Raw genomic sequence first — 21,659 nt, 5'->3', positions numbered from 1 at the left:
ATGTTGTTACTGCTGAGGTTTGGGAATCTGCCAGTTTCACTCATTGTAAGCTGAGTTAATATCATTGCAGCTATGAAACTGAGGTCTCCATTTTCCTGCTAGTGGCTAGTGAAGGATGACTTTCAGCTCCCAGAGGCTGCCTGCAGTCCTTTCCATGTGGCTTACTTAGAAATTTGCAGCCTGGGCATTTGCTTTCTTCCAGGCCAACTGGAGTGCATCTCCCTAATTTGCTTCTCTACAACCAGTCAGAGAAACATTGCTTTTAAAGGATGCAACGTTAGACCAGGCCCACCAAAGGGCAATCTCCCTTTTGCCATATAATGTAACATAATCGAAAGGAGGAATGGCTCAGTTAAGTTTCACTCAAACATCAGAGAGGAGCATTTATACAAGGAAAGGCCTAATCTAGAATTCTGTCTACACTAGTCATGTTGGTTGTTTTATTTCTTTCCAATTTACCACTTTTAGAGCCTTACAGCATGACTCTCTTAGTTTAAAGAAAGTTGAAAAGCAAGCAAGTTACTGCTTTGGGGCTGCTGTCAGCTTGGCTATGTCCTTCTCCTTTTCTAATTGCAGTTGTCTGCTGACTAGTCCCACCCCTGCAACTGCATGGGTCAGATGGGTTGGCTCCAGACCTGTGGTCACCTTACCAACGATTTGAGTGTCTGTGCGGTCAAACCTTTTAATACCCTAGCCATGCAGTTTCTTAATTTCCTCAATTCTGATGATAGTCTCCACTGAGCGTCAGTCACATTCCACCATGGTGCCCTGGCAGTCTCCCCACCTCTTACTTTTCTACTTCCCAAATCTCTGATGTACGTGTCCCCTTCTTTGCTGACAGCTTATCATCTGTCTGATCTCTGCAACTTCTCCCTATTAACTTATCATCTCCTTCCAGTTTCTCATCCACTAACTTGTCTGCTTTGTCTATTAGTCCTGTCCTTCCTCTCATCCATTTTAGATATGGCATATGTCTTATACCAGTACCCTTGTACTGTGACTTTTTCTTTTTTAATCTGTCTGTCAACCAAAGTCATGGCTGAACTAGTTTATCCGCTTTCTCTTAGTATTTATGAAGGGCAGAGTAGTGTTGCCAAGTGTTTGAGGTCACTCCATTTTGGCACTCAGCCTTGTAATGCTATCGTATTTCTCGATCACCATGCTTTCCCTTTCTGTGCAATGGCTAAAGACATATTCTTTTGAACATTCTACCCCCCACTTCCTCTTTAAGTAGATGACTGATATCTTGATTAAGAGAAAATGCTCTTAGACAGGGGTGCCATAACTTTGTATTGCCAGGTCTGTTCATTGAAAGAAATGAAAGAAGACCCAAGGAAATGGGAAGATGGGCTCTGATCATTGATTAGAACTCTTAACATTGTTAAAACAGCTACTCAGACCCAGGTGCTGGTGACTTATGCCTGTAATCCTAGCTACTCTGGAGGCTGAGATCTGAGGATTGGAGTTCACATCTAGCTTGGGCAGGAAAGTGTGAGATTCTTATCTTGAATTAACCATCAAAGTGGCTCTATGGCCCAAAGTAGGAGAGCACTAGCCTTAAGCAAAAGAGTTCAGGGATAGCACCTAGGCCCTGAGTTCAAGCCCCACAATCAACAAGAAAAAATAGCTACTTAGGAGGCTGAATTCTGAAGATCCTGGTTCAAAGCCAGACCAGTAAGAAAAAGTTTGCAAGACTCTCCAATTAATTAGCAAAAATGTTGAACTAGAAGTGTGACATAAGTGCCAGTTGTTAGTGAAAAAGATGAATTAGAGTGCAGGCTTTGAGTTCAAGCTCCAGTGCTGAAAATGTTGATGCTTCAAAAGATGCCATTAGGAAAATGAAATGACAACCCATTGAATAGGAGAAAATATTTGCAAATTATATGTTTTACAAGGGACTTGTGTCCAAAACTTTAAAGAACTCTTAAAACTCAGCAGCAACAAGTGCACCTCCCCGCGCCTCTCCCCGCCAACAACCCAACATAAAAGTGGGTAGAGTGATGATCACTGGCAGCTTAGGGGAGGACAAGGGGAATTGTTTAGTGGGTATAGAATTTCAGTTCTGCAAATACAAGTTTCAGAGATTTCTTTCACAGCAGTGTAAGTAATATACTTAACAATACTGAACTGAACTGTATGCTTAAAAATGGTTACGATGAAGCCGGGCGCTGGTGGCTCATGCCTGTAATCCTAGCTACTCAGGAGGCTGAGATCTGAGGATCGCGGTTCAAAGCCAGCCCGGGCAGGAGAGACTGTGAGACTCCTATCTCCAATAAACCACCAGAAAACCGGAAGTGGCGTTGTAGCTCAAGTGGTAGAGCGCTCGCCTTGAGCTGAAGAGCTGAGGGACAGCGCCCAGGCCCAGAGTTCAAGCCCCATGACCAACAACAACAACAAAAAAATGGTTACGATGAGGGCCTGGAGGTATGTCTGAGTGGTAAGTGAAGAGGCCCTAAATCCCATTTCAACACTGTCCCTACCCTAAATGATTAAGATTATGAGATTTAAGTTATATGTGTTTTGTTTTTACCATGTTTGTGTGTGCTTGTTTGTTAGGGCTTGATCTCAGGGCTTGGGCATTGTCCATGAGTTTCAAGGCTAGCACTCTTGAGCCACAGTTCCACTTCTGGCTTCTTGGTGGTTAAATGGAGATAAGAGTCTCATGGCCTATTCCTGCCATTATTAACCGTGGGTTTTTTTAATTTTTATTTTTGGTCATGGGGTTTGAACTCAGAACTCAGACGCTGTCCCTGAGCTCTTTTCCTCAAGTCTAGCACTTTACCTCTTTGAGCCACAGTGCCACTTTTGGTGGTTACTTGGAGATAATATTCCAGGAGATAATAACCAGGGTGGCTTTAAACCAGGATCCTCAGATCTCAGCCTCCTGAGTAGCTAGGATTACAGGAACGAGCCACTAGCACCCGGCTAGCCATGACTTTTAAAAAGAATAAGCTCAAGAGAAATGGGTCTGAACACACATTTCTTCAGAGAAGATACCCAAATAGCCAGTAAACGCATGAAGAGATGTGCATCAACATTAGGGGATTGCAAATAAAAACCATGAGATATTGAGCTTAGTGACCAGACCTGTAATCTCAGCACTCAGTAGTCTCAGTTAGGAAGATCCTGGTTCAAGGCTAACCTGAGTTACATAGTAAAACTGTGTCAAATATGAGATACTACTTCACATTTACAAGGGTGGCTAAAGTAAAAAAAAAAAGACAGTAACAAGTGCTGGCAAATATGTAGAGGAATTAGAATCCTTACCTTGCTGGTGGAAACATGATATTGTATGGTCACTTTGGAAAATAGCATATTAAACACAGAGTTCTAACTCTAAATATATAGAATTGCAATTCATGTTCACACCCCAGTTGGAGAGTCTGGGGAATTGGGGATTAATAAGGTACAGGGGTATGTGAAAGGATGAACAGAATCTATACAAAATGAGACTTCTTTATTGACCTAAAGGCCTTCCTCTGAAACTGTAGATGTTCTACAACTGTCTGAGGGAATAGGGTAGTGGTATCCTGGCACCATGTATCAGAATGGGATGTTTGAATTGTTGCTTTTTCAGCCCAGTTTCTGCTGTGATCTTTGACTGCACTATTTATCCTTAAACCCATTTATAGCTGCAACAGGGCTGTTTGAAAACAGAACATTTGAAATGGATCCAACTGTTTCTAAAGATGGATGCTTATCAAAGAAAGAATCGACGTGTTGTTGATGAAACAGTAAGAAGGTTTTTTACGCTGTAGCCTGAGAATTCTTGGAGCACACAGAGGGCAGGGAAGTTTTGTAGGGATGGATGGCCGAAACCAAACGGTTCTTCAAATGAGCAATTTCCCGTAGCTGTCATCACTCAGGCATGCACAGCCCTCTCTTCAGCGTTAGATCTTTGTGGTTCTTCCAGGTGGCCACCAGAACTGAGCTGGAAAGTGAGTGTCCTCCCTGCTTCCATGTGTGAGGGAGCTCAGGGCCCCGTGTGACCAGGCCGGGTGAATTGCTTTCTCTCTGCATTTTCTCAAGTACATATTGCTGCAAATGTATGGCTTTCTGAGAAACAGCTTAGGGAGAACTTTTTCTAAATAAATCTAGTAACTGTATATTGAATATTAATTATGTTTCCTCTCTATATAGGGACTATAAAATGTCCAGTTATCAAACATTCATGTGTTACTTACTAGTGATACCTTTAGATCACCTGTGATAAACCAGATTTTTCTCCTGAGCTCTTTTAATACCGCAGCAGCTTCCCCCTGGATGTCTCCAGCCAGGTTACAGGTTGGAGATATCCTGCACCCCATCTCACCCCAGATACTGATAAATTCTTACAGTTCTTCATTCCAGTCCATGCTCCTATATTTACCCCATTAGTGGACATTTCCTTCTTGAAGTCTTCCTGGCTCTTCGGTCGTACATAATTCTAATAATTTCTAGTTTACTTTCTTGGATGTATAGGTTGATAATTATATCACCTCTAGTTAATAACCTAACTAGTTGCTGATAGTTATACCGCTCTATGTTTGCCTCTTCGTATTGCCAAGAGCTTTTGTAAATCACTGCTGACCAACACTGGCTGAAAGGAATCATTTGTACTGCTTGTTAACTGTTCAAAATAGTAGGCTCCCAGCCCTGGGAATCTTAGCTGCCCTGGGTTGAAGCAGAGGTGTTGCTTTGTTTTCAAGTGCCTAGGAGTTTCTTATATTCAGACAAGTTATACACACACTGCATCAGAGCAGGGCTGAAGAATAGTGATGAGGGTATACATTGCTGAAGTTTGGTGTTTGTACCACACATGGTGTCACTTGACTGCTGGCTTCATTCTCTCCTGATTTGTGGCAGTGTTTACGACAGCCCAGGTGCAGTCAGACAGGTGGAGAACATTTAGTGTCATTCAGTAGCTCTGAGTACTTGTGAAGGTGTAAGCCTTGGAGAGTATTCCAGACATAGAAGCATGGGGAAGAGTATCCTTTTGATTTTTTTTTTTGGGGGTCCGGTTGTGGGGCCTGAACTCTGGGCCTGGGCGCTGTCCCTCAGCTCTTCAGCTCAAGGCTAGCGCTCTACCACTTGAGCCACAGTGCCACTTCCGGCTTTTTTCTTTTTGCTTATGTGGTGCTGAGGAATCGAACCCAGGGCCTCAGGCATGCAAAGCAAGCCTGATTTTTTTTTTTTTTTTAAATACAAGAGTCTCTATGTAGCCCAAGCTGGCTTCAAACTTGTGGTCCTCCTAGTGCTGGGATTAAAGATGTGCACCACTGTATTTGGTGCTCAGTTTTCCTTTCTTGGGATCCTGGCTGTCAATGAGTTCACTTCCCTATGACTTTGGTACTCTGCTTTTCTGCTTTAGCTGGCTACATATTTTTTTCCCAAGCCTAAATTATTGGTCCCAGTCCTATCTCATTCTCTTCTACCATGCAGTCTATCAGTGCATTCAAGCGGCAAACAGCTACGCAATGCAAGAGAGCTAGAAGCAACTTTCAAAACAAAGATGACTTACAACACACTAAAATTTTATCTTGCAAAGTAATGTTTTGAAAGTTTTTATAGTTATGTCTTTGGTGTGGCATTTTAATTTATACCTTGCACTCACAGTCCACACTACGACAGTATGAAACTATTTGTAGTTGCCTGACACACTCTATTTCCTTTGTTTCTTGGTTTTGAATCTGCTGGTCTAGCTGCTTTTATCTCCTCTCCTCCCTGTTCTCCCAGCCTGCCCATGCTAACTTCTCTGTATCCTTTTAAGAATTAGCTTGGCAACTGCTTCTTTTCCTGATTGGCTAACCTGATTGATGTTTTTTGTTGGTCTGTTGTATCACACTGAATACCTCATTCAAAGCACTTACTAGAATCATCTGAGAATCAGCACTAGATAATCTGTTTGTCTTTCCGTGTATTCCAATAGATAGTTAGTTCTCATTATGCTGTTAGTCTTTATGTACCCATCACCTGGTGCACAGATTCTGTTTACTAAGGGACTTAATGAAAGTTGGCTTTTCTTACTTGTTCTGGTTTTAAATTGTGATCATTAAAATGTTCATTTTATGCCAACCTTACTTGCAAAACATGTAAGAGGTTAATAATATTTAATTTTGGTGAAGTTGTAGAGAAGGAGATTCTCAAGGATTCTTTTTTTTTTTTTTGGGTCCGGTCATGGGGCCTGAACTCTGGGCCTGGGCATTGTCCCTCAGCTCTTCAACTCAAGGCTAGCATTCTACCACTTGAGCCACAGCGCCACTGCTGGCTTTTTTCTTTTTGCTTATGTGGTGCTGAGGAATCAAACCCAGGGCCTCATGCATGCAAGGCAAGCACTCTACCACTGAGCCACCTTCCCAGCCCCTCAAGGATTCTTATTTAGCAATGTGAATTGACACATTTAAAGGACAACAATTTAATACAACAGTTCTCCAAAAAGGAGTACTCCTGGAAAAACAGATGTACCACATACACTAGGGTTTTGGTTTGCGGGTCTCCTACCAGCATCATTTGTTATAGCTAAGTAAAAGGGGAAGAGGAATATCAATCAGTAGTGAAATGGTTCAGTGTATTATGGTATATACATACTATGGAATTCTGTACATCCATTTGTAAATTAAAAAAAAAACCAGCAACTCAATTAGGGCAAAGCTTGTTCTTAAACTTTGCTTTTGCCTATCGGCATCACAATCTTTTCAGTGTTTTTTTTGGGTAAAAATACTGTACAGAGGGGTTACAGTTATATGAGTAAGGTAATGAGTACATTTCCTATCGAGCATTGTTACCCCCTCCTTTTTCAGTTTTAAATTGCTGGCATTTAATGTAGCAATTGTCTGTAGTTGGAGGGTGCTATACTCATTCTCACAGTTGGTATAGATAGAGCCATAAATTTTGTATTGGTTGTCTGTGGCTTACCTAGGAATGTCAGTGTATTGGTTTTGAAATCCAGTGGGTCTTTTCTTTCTCTAAATGGGAAGCTGAAGCTATTTACTCTTCAATACAAGATACTACTTACTGTTTTGAGTGTGACAAATACCAAGGCTATTGTTGAACTCACTAGAACAGTAATAGTTTCTTCTTCAAAGAGTAATTAGTTTTTAATTTATTAGAAAATGTTTCAAAAGAAAAAAAGAAAATGTTTCAGAACAGTTTTTCTTTTTTCTTTTTCCTAATTAAAAGAATATAGTACTGTGAACAACTTTATGCTGAAGATTTGGAAGACCTAAAGTGAAATGCACAGTTTTCTAGGAAAATAAATATTCCCAATTTTAGTACAAGAAGTAAAAAAAAAAAATTAGTAGCCCATAGTTAAAAGCCTTGGAATGAGAATTAAGGATGTAGGCTCCCAAAGAAAGCATAAGCCCAGACTGTTTAACAGACAAATTCTCCTAAACTTCCAAGGAACAGAAAATTTTTCATTTTATACATTCTGTTCCACAGCATAAGACTGGGAACTTATCCAACCAATTTTACAAAACACCAAAGTAGTAGCACCAAAAAAAGAAAACTATAAGCTCTATAAGAATATAGGCTCATGCCTGTATTCCTAGCTACTCAGGAGGCTGAGATCCAAGGATTGAGGTTTGAAGCAGCCTTGGCAGGAAAGTCTGTGAGACTCCTATCTGCAATTAACACTAGAAAACTGGAAGTGACTTCATAGCTCAGAGTGGTAGAGTGCTAGCCTTGAGCAAGAAAAGCTTGGGGATAGTGCACAGACCCTAAATTCAAGCCATAGGACCAGCACCAAAAAAAAAAAAAAAAAAAAAGAAAAGAAAAAAAGAAAGAAGGAGGAAAAGAAAGAGAGAATATAGCTATAAAAACATTATATCAAAAATTATTAAATTAGGCCAGGCTGGTCACTGGTGGCTCACACCAATTCAGAGCCAGCCTAGGCAGGCAAAGCTTCCAGATTCTCATCTCCAATTAGAAGTAGAGGTGTGACTCAAATGGCAGAGTGCCAATTCAATTGTGAACATAAAAATGTAGAACAAGAGCTTGAGTTCTAGCACTGGTACCAACACACACACACACACACACACACACACACACACACACACTCTCTCTCTCTCTCTCTCTCTCTCTCTCTCTCTCTCTCTCTCTCTCTCTCTCTCTCTCTCTCTCTCAACCAAATGTGGTGATTGTATGTCTATAATACTGATTATTCAAGAAGTAAATATCAGAAGAGTCATGATTTGAGGCCAGCCTTGGCAAAAGTAAGAATCTATCTCAACAAACAAGCCAGCCTTGTTGATACATACATGTCATCTCAATTACACAGGGAGGTATAAGTAGAAGACTTGTAGTCCAGGCTAGCCCCAGGCAACAAAATAAAAAGTAAAACAGAAAACAGACATGAGGTCCTACCTGAAAAATAACTTTAAAAAGTGCTAGAGGTGTTGCTGAAGTGGTAGATCAGTTGCTTTTCAAGTGTAAAGGCCTGAGTTCAAACCCTAGTATCACCAACACCCTCAAAAAAAAAAAAAGAGTAAATTAACAATCAATTGGCGTTTATCCTCATAGTATATTTGCATTTAAGGCAACTGAGTAGAAGGTTTATTTATTGTACCAACCTAACTGCTAACCCTAGAAACTTGATAGACTGGCATAATTAATTATAGCCTCTTTCCCCCAATAACAGTGATATTTGTACTAGATTAGACAAGACTGTATTGTAGAGTTGAATTTGAATAAAACTCAGAAAAATTCCTATCATGTTTAAATGAAAGCAGGAACTAGATATGAGACCAGGAACTAGATTTAGGCCACAGAGGCTAGATTTAGAGCCTCAGGATGCGGGAAATCTGTTTTAAGTCCATTAATGTGAGTAGAACTTTATTTATTGAGAACTAACATTTTAAAGGCTACAGCTTTAGAAGAGCTACTCCTTATGAACAAGGGGCTAGGGAGAAAAATCCACTAATTCATTCAGACACTATACAAAAAACATATTTAATTCAGGCTCTGTGAGGAGGGAAAAAAAAATCAACCTTGAAGAACTAATCTAGGCAGCAATGCTAGTACAATTCTCTACTTCCAAATTGCATTGGAAATTCCCAAACTAAAAACTAATGTGTAAGCATTTAACCAGAAAAATGCAATCTCACTTTCATGGTTCAAGATAGTAGCCATTAGCCATATGTGGATATTTAATTTTAAGTTAAAAATGAAAGAAAATAGCTGAGTCCTGGTGGCTCACACTTGTGTAATCCTAGCCACTCAGGAGGTTGAGACCTGGAGAATTGTGGTTCTAAACCAGCCTGGGCAAAAGAGTTTACAAGGCACTATCTCCATATTAACTAGCAAAAAGCTGGACTGGAGGCATAGCTCAAGTGATCACATACCAGCTGTAGCAAGAAAGGTGAGTTGTGAGGCCCTGAGTTCAAGCTCCAGTACGAGCACAAAAGGAAGAATTTTTTTTTTTTAAATGTAAGTTCTTCAGTCACAGTAACAACATTGTCAGTATTAAGTAACCACATGTGGCTGCTGACTACCATATTGGATAATGTAGAAAGTGCACATTTTCATGATCTCTACAGTTCTGTTGTAGAGTACTTACCAGAAGTAGACAGTCCTTCTTCTGTTGTTCAGGTTGAATGGGACTCCCAGGTAGAAAATAGTACCTGTTAAAGGTAAGCTTATTATCAAAAACAAGAAACCTGATGGCAAAGCAATCTCTGAGGGAGAATCAGGAAACATACAATAAAATAAAAATAGATTTAACATCCCAAGAACTTTAGAAGATAGTATGTTTAAAGCATTAAAGAAACTAAAATATTGACATTTTAAAAAATCGAACAGTCGGGCACCGGTAGCTGATGCCTGTAATTCTAGCTTCTCAGGAGGCTGAGATCTGAGAATCATGGTTCAAAGCCAGGCCGGGCAGAAAAGTCCGTGAGACTCTTTATCTCTAGTAAACCACTAGAAAACTGGAAGTGGCACTGTGGCTCAAGTGGTAGAGTTCTAGCCTTGAGCTGAAGAGCTGAGGGACAGCGCCCAGGCCCAGAGTTCAAGTCCCATGACTGACCAAAAAAAAAAAAAAAAAAAGAACAATCTGATGTAAAAATAACACCACAACTGAACTTTTAGGAACAAGAAGTGTTAAGAATAAACTCAATGTAGGAATTAAATATAAAAAGGAGAGACAGGTATAGTGAAAATGAGAGAATTGGAAGTAGATGTGAAGAAAATGCACAGGATATAGAATACTGGACACAGACTCAAGGAACTAGGAAATGTAAAAGGCAGTTGAAGGATAGAGTGGAAAAACCAACCAAGAATTCTGTGCCAAGTTAGCGTATTCAGAGCAAAAAAGAACCAAAAGGGACTTCGGAGAAAGTCTCAACTAGTTTATCACCAGTACAACCACTGCAGGAGAAATAAAGGCTATACTCTGAGGAAAATTAAATTGAAACAAGAAGGAAGAATTGCAAGAAATGATGCATATAGTGGAACTGATGAATGTGAGTAAATGTAAGCCTCAAGTGTAATAATAATCGTTGGCTAATGACTCATTTTGGTGGGCTTCAAATAAGATGCAATTCTGCTAAACAACTATGCTATTAAACCAGTTGAGGCATGATTAGATTTTGAGTTATTAAATGAGGCTGGAGATGCTGGTTAAGATGTAAAGTTTTCGTATTAAAATAGACAAGATTCCTGACTTATCTGGAGATTTAAGGATCCTCCACTGGGGGATGTTTTTCTGCTTGAAATCTCTTCAGATGACATGGCCTGGGGCTTAGCATGAGGTGGATGGGGGTGGGGATAGGGGTGGTTATTGGGGGTGAAAATGACAGGAATGGCCTCAAAGGCACCAATCCTGAGCTTCTTCCAGTAGGCACATGTGCTCTCAAATGTCAGGACCTGTTAGTGTATATTCTGGCAGAAGAGTGTGTTCTGTAAAGAATTACCTTGAGGCAGATTGACAGTACAGAGATCTGACTTCAAGAAATTTTCTTTGGGAGTATCTTAATACCTGATAATGGTTACGTGAGGAAAGCACTCCACCCACACTGGCATCTTCTCATTTGGAAGGACAGCTTCACCACCTTCACTCACTTTCATGTGTCCCCAGTGTGGTACTTAGTGTCACTATCCTGGACCATTAGCATCTGTTTCTCTCCAGCACCTGCTGAGAGTGCCTTACTGTTTTGAGTGCCTTTCTCAGTGTTCTTTCTATAAGTAATGTTACCTGATAAGGACAAAAGATGCCCCACTGTAAACTTTACCTGTGTATTGAGTAGTGTTTTGTGCAAAGTCAAGACTGTTAATGCCCAAGTCATAAGACATAATGCCAATTGTAAGTGTTGTTGATCTTAGATATCTGTAAAAAGGATCTAGCAAGTCCCTTGACACAGTAGGTTATGTTTTTGTTTGGTTTTGTTTTTTTCTGATGACCTCCTTTTATTAACTTTGCATACATTAATTGTACATGGGTGGGGTTCATGTGATATTTAAACAAGTGCACACAATGTATCCCTATCAAACTTACCTGCCTTGTTACTCCCTTATCATTGTTACTCCCTTATCCCTTTCATTGTTGCATTTTCACACTTGCAGATAAACTACCTCAACCATATTCACCCTCTTGGTTATCCCTCCAGCCCTCCTGCTGCTATCCATACCCTCAACAGAGACTGTTTTTGCTTTCATTGAGCCATTGCCACCCAGCTGTACAGAAACTTATTTTCACAAAGTCCCATCTGTTCTTATTCTTGTTTTCTGAGCAGTTGCCCTGTGCTTTCCTCTGGTAGATTTAAAGTTACAGGTCATTCTTTTGAGTTCTTTAATACATTTGGAGTTGATTGTTGTACAAGAGAAAAGGTAGATTCAAGTGTCAGTCTCCTACATTAGCAGGTGTCACCTCCATTTTTTTTGCTGGTCCTGGAACTTGAACTGAGGCTTGGACACTGCCCCTGAGCCTAAAGTTAGGGCAGTACCTCTGGAGCCACAGCACCACTTCTGACTTTTTTGAGTATTTTTATTGGAGATAAGAGTCTCATGGGGATTTTCCTGCTTGGGCTGACTTCAAAGTTGGATCCTCAAATCTCAGCCTCCTGAGTAGCTAGGATTATAGGCATGAGCCACTGGTGCCCAACTATAATGGTTACTCTTTAAAAAAAAACAATGACAAGATTTGGTGAAGATATCAGGAAATTGGAATCTTTGTCAACTGTTAGAGGACTATAATATAATGTAACTTTTATGGAAAATAGTATGGTTCCTGGAAATTTTCTAAAAACACTATCTTAAGATTCAGCAACTCGGGCTGGGAAGGTGGTTAATGGTAGAGTGCTTGCCTTGCATGCATGAGGCCCGTGGTTCGATTCCTCAACACCACATAAGCAGAAAAAGCTGGAAATAGCACTGTGGCTCTATTGGTAAGTGCTAGCCTGGAGCTGAAGAGCTGAGGAACAGTGCCCAATCCCACAGTTCAGGCCCCATGACTGACCAAAAAAATAAAAATAAAAATAAAATAAAATTCAGCAACTCTTTTGGATATATAGCCCCAAAAAGTTGAAAATAGGGTCACAAGGAGGTACAAATATGCACTCACGTGCCTAACAGGATTTTTATCTGTGTGGAGGGTAATTGGGGTTTGAATTCAGGGCCTCCCACTCATGCTCTGCTTTTGGCTGTGGCTGGTGCTTTACCATTTGAGCCACACCTCCACTTCTGAAGAAGATAAGAATTTCTCAATGTAGGCTGGTCCTGAACTGTGATCCTCAAATCTTGGCCTCTTGAAAAGCTAGAATTTAGGCCTGGGCTATCGGCACCTGGCTTCTAGCAACGTTATTGAGTGTGGTCTAGAGTTAGATACCACCCAGGTGTCCATCTGTAGCTCCCGAGCTGGGTGGAGGGGGCAAGTTGTTTAGTAGTTGTTTAGTGGGTTTATAGTTTCAGCTCTGTAGGTTGGAAACATTCTGGAGATTTTTTTTTCACACAATGGTGTGAACTTGCCTAACACTACAAAACTACATTTAAAACTGATTGAGATAAATTTTATAATGTATACTTTACCACAATTTCAAAAAACAGCTAAGTTCAGTTTCTAGGTGTAAAACTTTATAATAAGTAGAAGTAAATAACAGAGATGCATAGAACCATTGTGGAGATGAATCTAAAACTGGCAAAAGATGTTAAATAAAGCTCAAATACATGGACAGATGAACACATTTGCATTCAGTGAGTAAAGATGTCAGTTTTCTGCCAAATTACTTATAGATTTGATCAGCTTTCATAAAAATCCCAGTGTGTGTGTGTGTGTGTGTGTGTGTGTGTGTGTGTGTGTGTGTGTGTGTGTGAAATGACAAACTGATTTTGAAGTTTAATGAAATGGGTCAAGAATAATTAAGGGGCTCAGGTGCCGGTGGCTCCTGCCTATAATCCTGGCTATTCAGGAGGCTGAGATCTGAGGCTCATGGTTTGAAGCCAATCTGGACAGGAAAGTCTTTGAGACTCATCTCCAATTAGCTACTTCCCCCGCTCCCCTCCCCCCCACCCCCCGCAAAAAAAAAATCCAGAAGTGGAGCTGTGGTTCCACTTTGAGCAAAAAAGTTCAAGGACAACAACCAGGCCCCGACCCGAGTTTCAAGTCCCAGGATCAGCATAAACTAAAAATCAGAAATTGTAGCAATTAAATCATAGGACAGAAACAGAGTATCTACCTACTAGTATTGGCTAAATGATCTTAAGACAGTTGATTATCCATATAGGATAAAACAAGTCTTTTATTTATTCAGAAAATCAGTGGTATTAATAGCATTATTTTAATACTTTTTTTTTTTTTTTTAAACAGCCAGGTACTGGTAGCTCACACCTGTCATCCTAGCTACTCAAGAGGCTGGGATTTGAGGATCACAGTTCGAACCCAGACCAGGCAGAAAGGTCTCTGTGTGACTCATCTCCAGTCAACCACTTGCAAACCAGAAGTGGAGCTGTGGCTCAAACTGATGAAGCACTATCCTTGAGCAAAAGAACTCAGGAACAGTGCCTAGGCCCTGAGTTCAAGCCCCACGACCCCCACACAAAATTTTTGTTGTTGTTGGTTGTGGGGTTTGAACTCTGGGCCTAGGCACTGTCCCTCAGCTCTTCAGCTCAAGGTGAGCACTCTGCCACTTGAGCCACAGCACCACTTCCAGTTTCCTGGTGGTTTATTGGAGATAAGAGTCTCACAGACATTCCTGCCAGGGCTGGAATTTGAACCATGAACCTCAGATCTCAGCCTCTGGAGTAGCTAGGATTACAGGCGTGAGCTACCAGCACCTGGCTACAAAAAAATTTTAATTGTTATTATAAAGGCAATGTACAGAAGGATAATAGTTACATAAGTCAGGTAGAGTACATTTCTTTTTGGACAGTTTCACCCCTTCCCTTGCTCTCTCTCCCACTGATAGCATTTTTTGCTTTCATCCTTAGAGATGGTTACCTAAGCTTCCTAAATTAGCTCTGTCAGTATTCACTTTAGGTCCGAATCAGAACCAATCCTTGAGATTTTTACAGGAATCACTTATTTATATGTCTAGACAACTTAATTGAATGCATAACTTAAAAAATTCAGGCGCTGTCCTCTTTGGTCTGTTCCTACATTTAGTTAATAATATAGTTTTTAATTACACACACACACACACTCACACACACACTAGTGTTGGTTTTTATCCCCTCCTCACATGTATCAGCCTCTGCTTAATATAATGTAATTACCTGAAATTGACCTTAATGTGTTGATTTTACTTTTTATAATCTAAGTTTTTTATGTTTTTTTTTAATTGTGAAAATACTGTACAGAGCAGGGGTTACAGTTATATGAGTAAGGTAATGAGTACATTTCTTTTTTTTTTTTTTTTTTTTAATTTTTTTTTGGTCCAGTTGTGGGGCCTGAACTCTAGGCCTGGGCGCTGTCCCTCAGCTCTTCAGCTCAAGGCTAGCGCTCTACCACTTGAGCCACAGCGCCACTTCCGGCTTTTTTCTGTTTGCTTATGTGGTGCTGAGGAATCAAACCCAGGGCCTCAGGCATGCAAGGCAAGCGCTCTACCACTGAGCCACCTTCCCAGCCCCCATGAGTACATTTCTTATCAAGCATTGTTGTCTCCTCCTTTGTTTAATCTAAGTTTTTGAGGATTGAAATTGGATCTGATCTTAGACCTTGACTTAAGAAGTATTTTCAAGAGTGTCACAATCATACTGCTAAGAATATCAAGGGATGCAAAAGCAAATACTTACTTTAATAGTTATATCGTTATTTTAGTTCTGATAAAATGTACATTTGAAACTTGTGGTTTTGTGGCTGTTATTGGTTTGGATGGAGCTAAAGTAGGTTTGTCTCACATACACTGCATGTGTCAGTGACTAGGGGTTCTTAGGCATAGCAACAAATCAGGAAATTACTGAGATCATAGTTGTGCTCTTTAGTTATAAAGAAAAATTAAGATATTCTTTTTCCCCCCACTCCTGGAGCTTAAATATGGGACCTGAGCACTATCCCTGAACTTCTTTACTCAAGGCTAATACTAAACTACTTGAGCCACAGCTCTACTTCTGGTGTTTTGGGGGATGGCTAATTTGAGAGAAGAATCTTCAGACTTTTCTACCGAGGCTGGCTTTAAGCCACCATCCTCAGATCTCAGCCTCCTGAGCAGCTAGGATTACAGATGTGAGCCACTAGTGCCCAGCAAGATGTTCTTTTTAATTTCCTTTTGTTTTTTTTCCTACTTGCAATTTAAAAAAAAGCTGATGTGATATTGTTAGGCAAAAGAAATTTAGAAAATTGTAATCAAATAACATACTCTGTTATAGGAACTGCTCTGGAAAGGCAAAGATGAATACAACATGGCCTTTCCTGTCAGGAGCTCTAATGTAACAGAGATAGGAAAACAGACTGTAGTGTACCATGGCAAGTGCAACAGTGAGAGCCGGGGAAGACATCTCTGTCCTGTGGAGCAGTGAGTCTCCAGAGAGGAAGGTGATACTTGCAAGCAGGTTTGAGATGGGAACAGAACATTTACTGTAAGACAGATTGGGATAGGTCTGTAGCAGCTCCAGGGGCCTAAAGTGGTGTTGTGTACAGAGGAACTGAGCAGCTTTATCATTTGTGTTTGTGAGAGATGAGAGAAAAGAGCCTGATAGGAATGTGCTCATGTGGATGTGATGAAATCCTTTTCAAGCTTATTTTCTAGCCTGAGAAAGATCTTAAGCAGAAGACAGACTTGCTCTCAGAGGCAGGGCAGAAGATGGGCAGGAGGGGAAGAATTCATGTCACATTATAGCTACTTGTTGGGCAGAGGGAAGTGGACAGCAGTTAGGGGAGAAGTTCAGGACTTCTGCTTTGTTTAGTTTTGTGCGATTGGCAGGAAACTAGGTTATAGCTAGACTTTTCTAGAATATATGTATCAGAGGGCACTGTGGTAGGTAATTTGGAACCAAAATAAGTTTCTGAAGATAGTGATATAATTCAACCATTATTGTAAACAGATATCAATTAACCTATTTGCCTGGGAGCAGGCAAACAGATTTTTGTTTATTTTGTGTAAAATTAGTCTAGCAAATAGCATAAAAACATTAAGTAGTGATACATGTCTGAAATCCCATCACTTGGGAGGTTGAGGCAGAAGAATCCTGACTTGAAGGCCAGTCTATACTACAACAAGACCATATTTCAAAATGAAACAAAAACAAAATAAATCAAATGGAGATGTGATATTGATGATGTGGTATTGATGAGGCCCAGGGAGGCCTATACTTGCCAGATAAAATGGCACATGTGTATTACAGATATATTAGAATGAACTGTTTCAACTTCTACCAAAATATCAGATGGCAGTGTTACTGAAAGAGATTTGGGGACAACATAATCTAGATATCTTTTGAATTGGATCTTTAAGAGAGTTGGGGGCAGAGTTTAGTGGACAGAATGCTCAGGGTTTGTTCTTCAGTATCCTCCCCCCACCAAAAAAAAAAAACAACAACAACAAGGTAGATAAGGGCTTTAGAAGGAAATGTTCTGTGTAACTTACTTTATTTTTGTGCATATTTACTATTCATTCTCACAGTGAATAATTTTAGGATTTGGTGTTTCCACTTCCACACCTATGTGTTGTTGTGCCAACTTACTTTTGTGCATTTGTAGTTAATCATTTAGAATCATGGATCTGATGCTGACTGCTTTTATATGTGTATGTACTCATTGTATCTGCCTACACAGCCCAGACCCTTAATGCAAATGCTCTGCTTTCTGTTTATTTGGAAATAGTCTGACATTTAGGGATGTAACTTAGTTGATTTGCTAGTATTCATAAGTCATTCGCTCTTAGCGTATCTTAGCCTTTTAGTTTTGTACTGATCAAACTTTAACATCTTGCCCGAAATAATCCAGAAGTATCAGAAGAGGAAGGTCATGCAAAGGGTACAGAAAGATGTCCAGAAGGGAAGTTAGCACAAATTTGATAGTATGACATAATAGAACAAGGGAGGAGCCACAGAAATGAAGGGGCCACTGGTGTCATTGGGACTACTGCAGGCTCCTTTCTGCAAGTCCCACTCACGTTGATTAGAATGAAATCTGACTTGTGTATGATCTTGTCAACAATTATTTTGTATGTCTTTATCTTTTTAAGAGTTAATTCTTTATTTCCTTATTCTCTATTTTGACCCAGAAATCCCCTGCAAAGAAGCTGAGCCATGCAATTAGTAAATCTTTGGGGTGTGTACCCTCCAGAGAACCCCCACATCCTGTTTTTCCTGAGCAGCCAGAGAAACCACTTGACCTTGCACATATAGTGTAAGTATTTGCCTGAATGTAGACCAGACTGGGAATGGGGGTTTTGCAAAATCCCTTCGGATCAAAACAATATCACCTCACATGTATGATGAACTTTCTGTGTGTTGCTTTTGTACTAGGGAACTCAGACTTTAAGCTCTCATTTCTTTAAATCACTATAAATATCTACATGGAAACCCAGCTCTTAGTTTCTGAAACCTAAATAAGTATAGCAGTCTCCAGAAGCATAAATGTACTGAAGAGTAATTTTTGAGCTGTTGAGCTGGGTTGCCTTTTGTGACTTGTGCTTCCTACAAATAAACCTGATAATTTTGTCTCTCTGTCTCTGTCTCTTTCTCTGTCTTGCTCTCTCATTCATGCTAAATAAAACAAAACTAGAGAGAACAAAAACAAAAAATAGACACATACCAAAAGGTAAGGAGGGAAAGAAGCAATCAGTGAATGAATGATAGGCCTCAGTCTCTAAACTATGTGTTTACTTTGAATTAAGTGATGATAATAAGCTTATTCTTCTAGATAAAGTTGGCAGATTTGGGATCATTAGTCTTCAACAGGTGTGTGGAAGACTTTCTGTTCAGTTCATTTTCTTTTCCCTGTCTAATGCAAGTTAGTTTGACTACATGAGCTATTTTGATCTTTTTCTTTCCTTTCAGTGATTCAAAAACACTTCTTACCCCACCCCTGCTTTGGTCTGAGACTAAGTTTCAAACTGTGACCCTTTTGCTCTACCAGCTAGCCATGCCTCCAGCCCTTCAAAACACTTTTATATTTATTAAAAATCATACATGCATGTTGACTACATATTCAATAATTCAGAAAAGCTTATAATAAATACAACACACCCTACTATACTTTACTCTCACTTGTGTCTAGGTTTTAGATCTAATCATTGCCTTTATAATGCTACGTTACTATGAAAATAATGCCATGTCTTATCAGTTTTAGACATTATTGAATGCAATGGACCATTTTTTTTTTTTTTTTTTTTTTGCCAGTCCTGGGGCTTGAACTGAGGGCCTGGGCACTGTCCCTGAGCTTCTTTTGCTCAAAGCTAGCACTCCTCCACTTGAGCCAAAGCTCTACTTCCAGCTTTTCCTGATTATGTGGTACTGAGAAATCGAACCCAGGACTTTGTGCATCCTAGGCAAGCACTCTACCACTAAACCACATTCTCAGTCCCAAATTTATTTTTATTTTTATTTTTTATTTTTTTGTTGGTCGTGGGGCTTGAACTCTGGGCCTGGGCGCTGTCCCTCAGCTCTTCAGCTCAAGGCGAGCGCTCTACCACTTGAGCTACAGCGCCACTTCCGGTTTTCTGGTGGTTTATTGGAGATAGGAGTCTCATGGTCTTTCTTGCCTGGGCTGGCTTTGAACCGCGATCCTCAGATCTCAGCCTCCTGAGTAGCTAGGATTACAGGCGTGAGCCACCAGCGCCCGACCCAAATTTATTTTTAACTCTTAGGTTTCAACCCATCCCAGTTTTTCTTAAAGCTCTTTCTTGTAACTTCCTTTAGTTTCTACTGCATAAACTGAGCACACGCACTTGCACGCGCGCACACGTGCACACGTGTACACACACACACACACACACACACACACACACACACACACACACACACACACACACACACACACACACACACACACACACACACACACACACACACACCGTACCCCTTCCTACCTTAGCTATTGATTTTATTACTGGATTGACTTCCTTATACGGTGTTTTTTTTTCAAATTTTTTATTGTGATTAAGTGGTTACATAATTTCCCAAATTTCACAGTATTGTGATAGTGATGCCCAATTAAAGTTACAAACACATTCTAACTTTCCTGGAGCAAAATGTCTATCACGGTCTTTAACATTTATGAGTTCTATAAACTTTGCTATACAATTATTTCTTCCACATTGGGTGGTATGTACATTTCTTTTGTTTTGCATAGCATCAGCTGTTCCCTCTTTCCCACTTGTTCCCTCCCTCCCATTGCTGCCATTAAGTTGCTTAGTTCATTTTGGTCAATGTCCAGTGCAGCTGATGGGTCCCGCTGTTATATGTTTTTCCCTGATTCCCTCTAGTTCTGTGTCATCTTCCTGGTTCCCCTCTGGTGTACACATATATACCATACATGTGATCAGCAGCATGGGGTTATTTAGTAGTGATTCGACCAGATGAGTGGAAGTCCTTTGTTTCTTACGTCCTGTTAATTTTTTATACAGTGTGTTTTAAATTCATGTTCTTTAAATGCCCTCTGACTGTGTTCTAGCATACCATTTGCCTTTTGTTTGTAAAATAATTTTTGTTGTTGAATTTCTTAACCGTGTCCAATTTTTGGTTAATAATTTTTTGGGGGAGGGGAGGGTCAGTTGTAGGCTTGAACTCTGGGCCTGCGCACTGTCTCTGAGTTCTTCAGTTCAAGGCTAGTGCTCTACCACTTGAGCCACAGCGCCACTTCCGGTTGGAAGATAAGAGTCTTACAGACTTTCCTTCTTGGACTGGCTTTGAACTGCAATCCTTAATTCTCAGTCTCCTGAGTAGCTAGGATTACAGGTGTGAGCCACCAGCACCTGGCTTGGTTAATAATTTCTGTGTTGGATGTTTTTTTTAAATTCTATGCCTGCTTCAACAAGTTTTTTTCTTTTTCTCTTATACTCTAAGGTATTCCTCTTACATAGGCCCTTAATTTATCTGGTATGGATTTTTGTGTACACTGTGATGTAAAGTATTCACCTCTCTCCTCTTCTGCATTTGAATAACGACTTTTTCAGCATGATTTATTGGGTAATTTTTTATATAAAAATTTTTTATTATTATAAAGGTGATGCACAAAGGGATTATAGTTGTGTAAGTCAGGTAAAGAGTACTTTTCTTTTGTACAGCATTACCCTTTCTTTCGTTCTCTCCTAGTTTTTCCTTCTCATCCCCACCTACAAGTTATATAGTTCATTTTCAATATAGTGTCTAGTGATTATTGGGTAATTTGTCATTTCCCATTGCCTTGTGGTAGCACCATTGTAAAATTGAAGTTTCCAGATATGCACAGGTTAGTTTCTGGGCTCTTTATTCTGTTTTGTCTCTGTATCATTGTCATACTATCTTAATTACCATAAAAGATTTATTATCTTTTCAGTAGTATCTCATCTATTCTTTTTCCTTTGTTTTCTCTTTCATATAAACTTTGTAGTCAGCTTACTCAATTTCCCATAAAAATTTTGTTGCTGGATATGTGTGTGAGTAAGTAGGGGTATGTATGTGTGTGTGTGTTTCTGTCTGCCCATGTGTCTGTGTCTGTCCTGGGGATGCTGTTCCTGAGCTTTTTTGCTTAGAGCAGCTCTCTATGACTTGAGCCACATAGCTCCACTTCCGGCTTTTATGTAGACTTGATTGGAGATAAGAGCTTCAGTGACTTTCCAGTCTGGGCTGCCTTCAAACCACAGTGACAGATCTTAGACTTCTGAGTAGCTAGAATTGCAGGCATGAGCCACCAGCACCAGGCAGGAAACTTTATGTTGGAGATTTATTTATTCATGAAATTTGTTTATGAAATTTAAAGATCAAATTGTAGAAAATTGGCAACTTCGCAGTATTAAATATTCCATTCCACAAATATGTTGTTGTCTTTCCATTTACTTAAATAACCTTTTGTGACTTTAGTAAAGTTTTATAGTTTGACATAGAAAGGTCTTTTGAGCCAGGTGTGGTGGCTCACACCTATAATCCTAGCTACATAGGAGGCTGAGATCTGAGGATTATGGTTCAAAGCCATCCCAGGCAGGTAAGTCTCTGAGACTCTAATCTCCAATAAACCACCAGAAAACCAAAAGTGGCGCTGTGGCTCAAGTGGTAGAGCGCTAGCCTTGAGCTGAAGATCTGAGAGACAGCACCCAGGCCCAGAGTTCAAG

The 21,659-nt window shown here is 40.1% G+C and overlaps 1 protein-coding gene across 10 annotated transcripts in view; it reads left to right on the top strand.

Moving 5' to 3' along the window:
- The window catches only part of Dtnb (dystrobrevin beta), a 197,348-nt gene that overhangs the window by 82,683 nt on the left and 93,006 nt on the right, over positions 1–21,659 (top strand). For all 10 annotated transcript variants that reach the window (XM_070025158.1, XM_070025160.1, XM_070025153.1 and 7 more), the window contains exon 9: positions 17,631–17,755. In XM_070025158.1, the coding sequence (XP_069881259.1) occupies positions 17,631–17,755 (125 nt within the window). The remainder of the gene's footprint in view (positions 1–17,630; positions 17,756–21,659) is intronic.

The sequence above is a fragment of the Dipodomys merriami genome, unplaced genomic scaffold (genome assembly GCF_024711535.1).
Source record: "Dipodomys merriami isolate MVZ:Mamm:240054 unplaced genomic scaffold, mDipMer1.0.p SCAF_17, whole genome shotgun sequence".
Classification (NCBI taxonomy): domain Eukaryota; kingdom Metazoa; phylum Chordata; class Mammalia; order Rodentia; family Heteromyidae; genus Dipodomys; species Dipodomys merriami.
The sequence above is the reverse complement of the archived record's forward strand: the minus strand, read 5'-3'. Positions and strand labels throughout refer to the sequence as shown.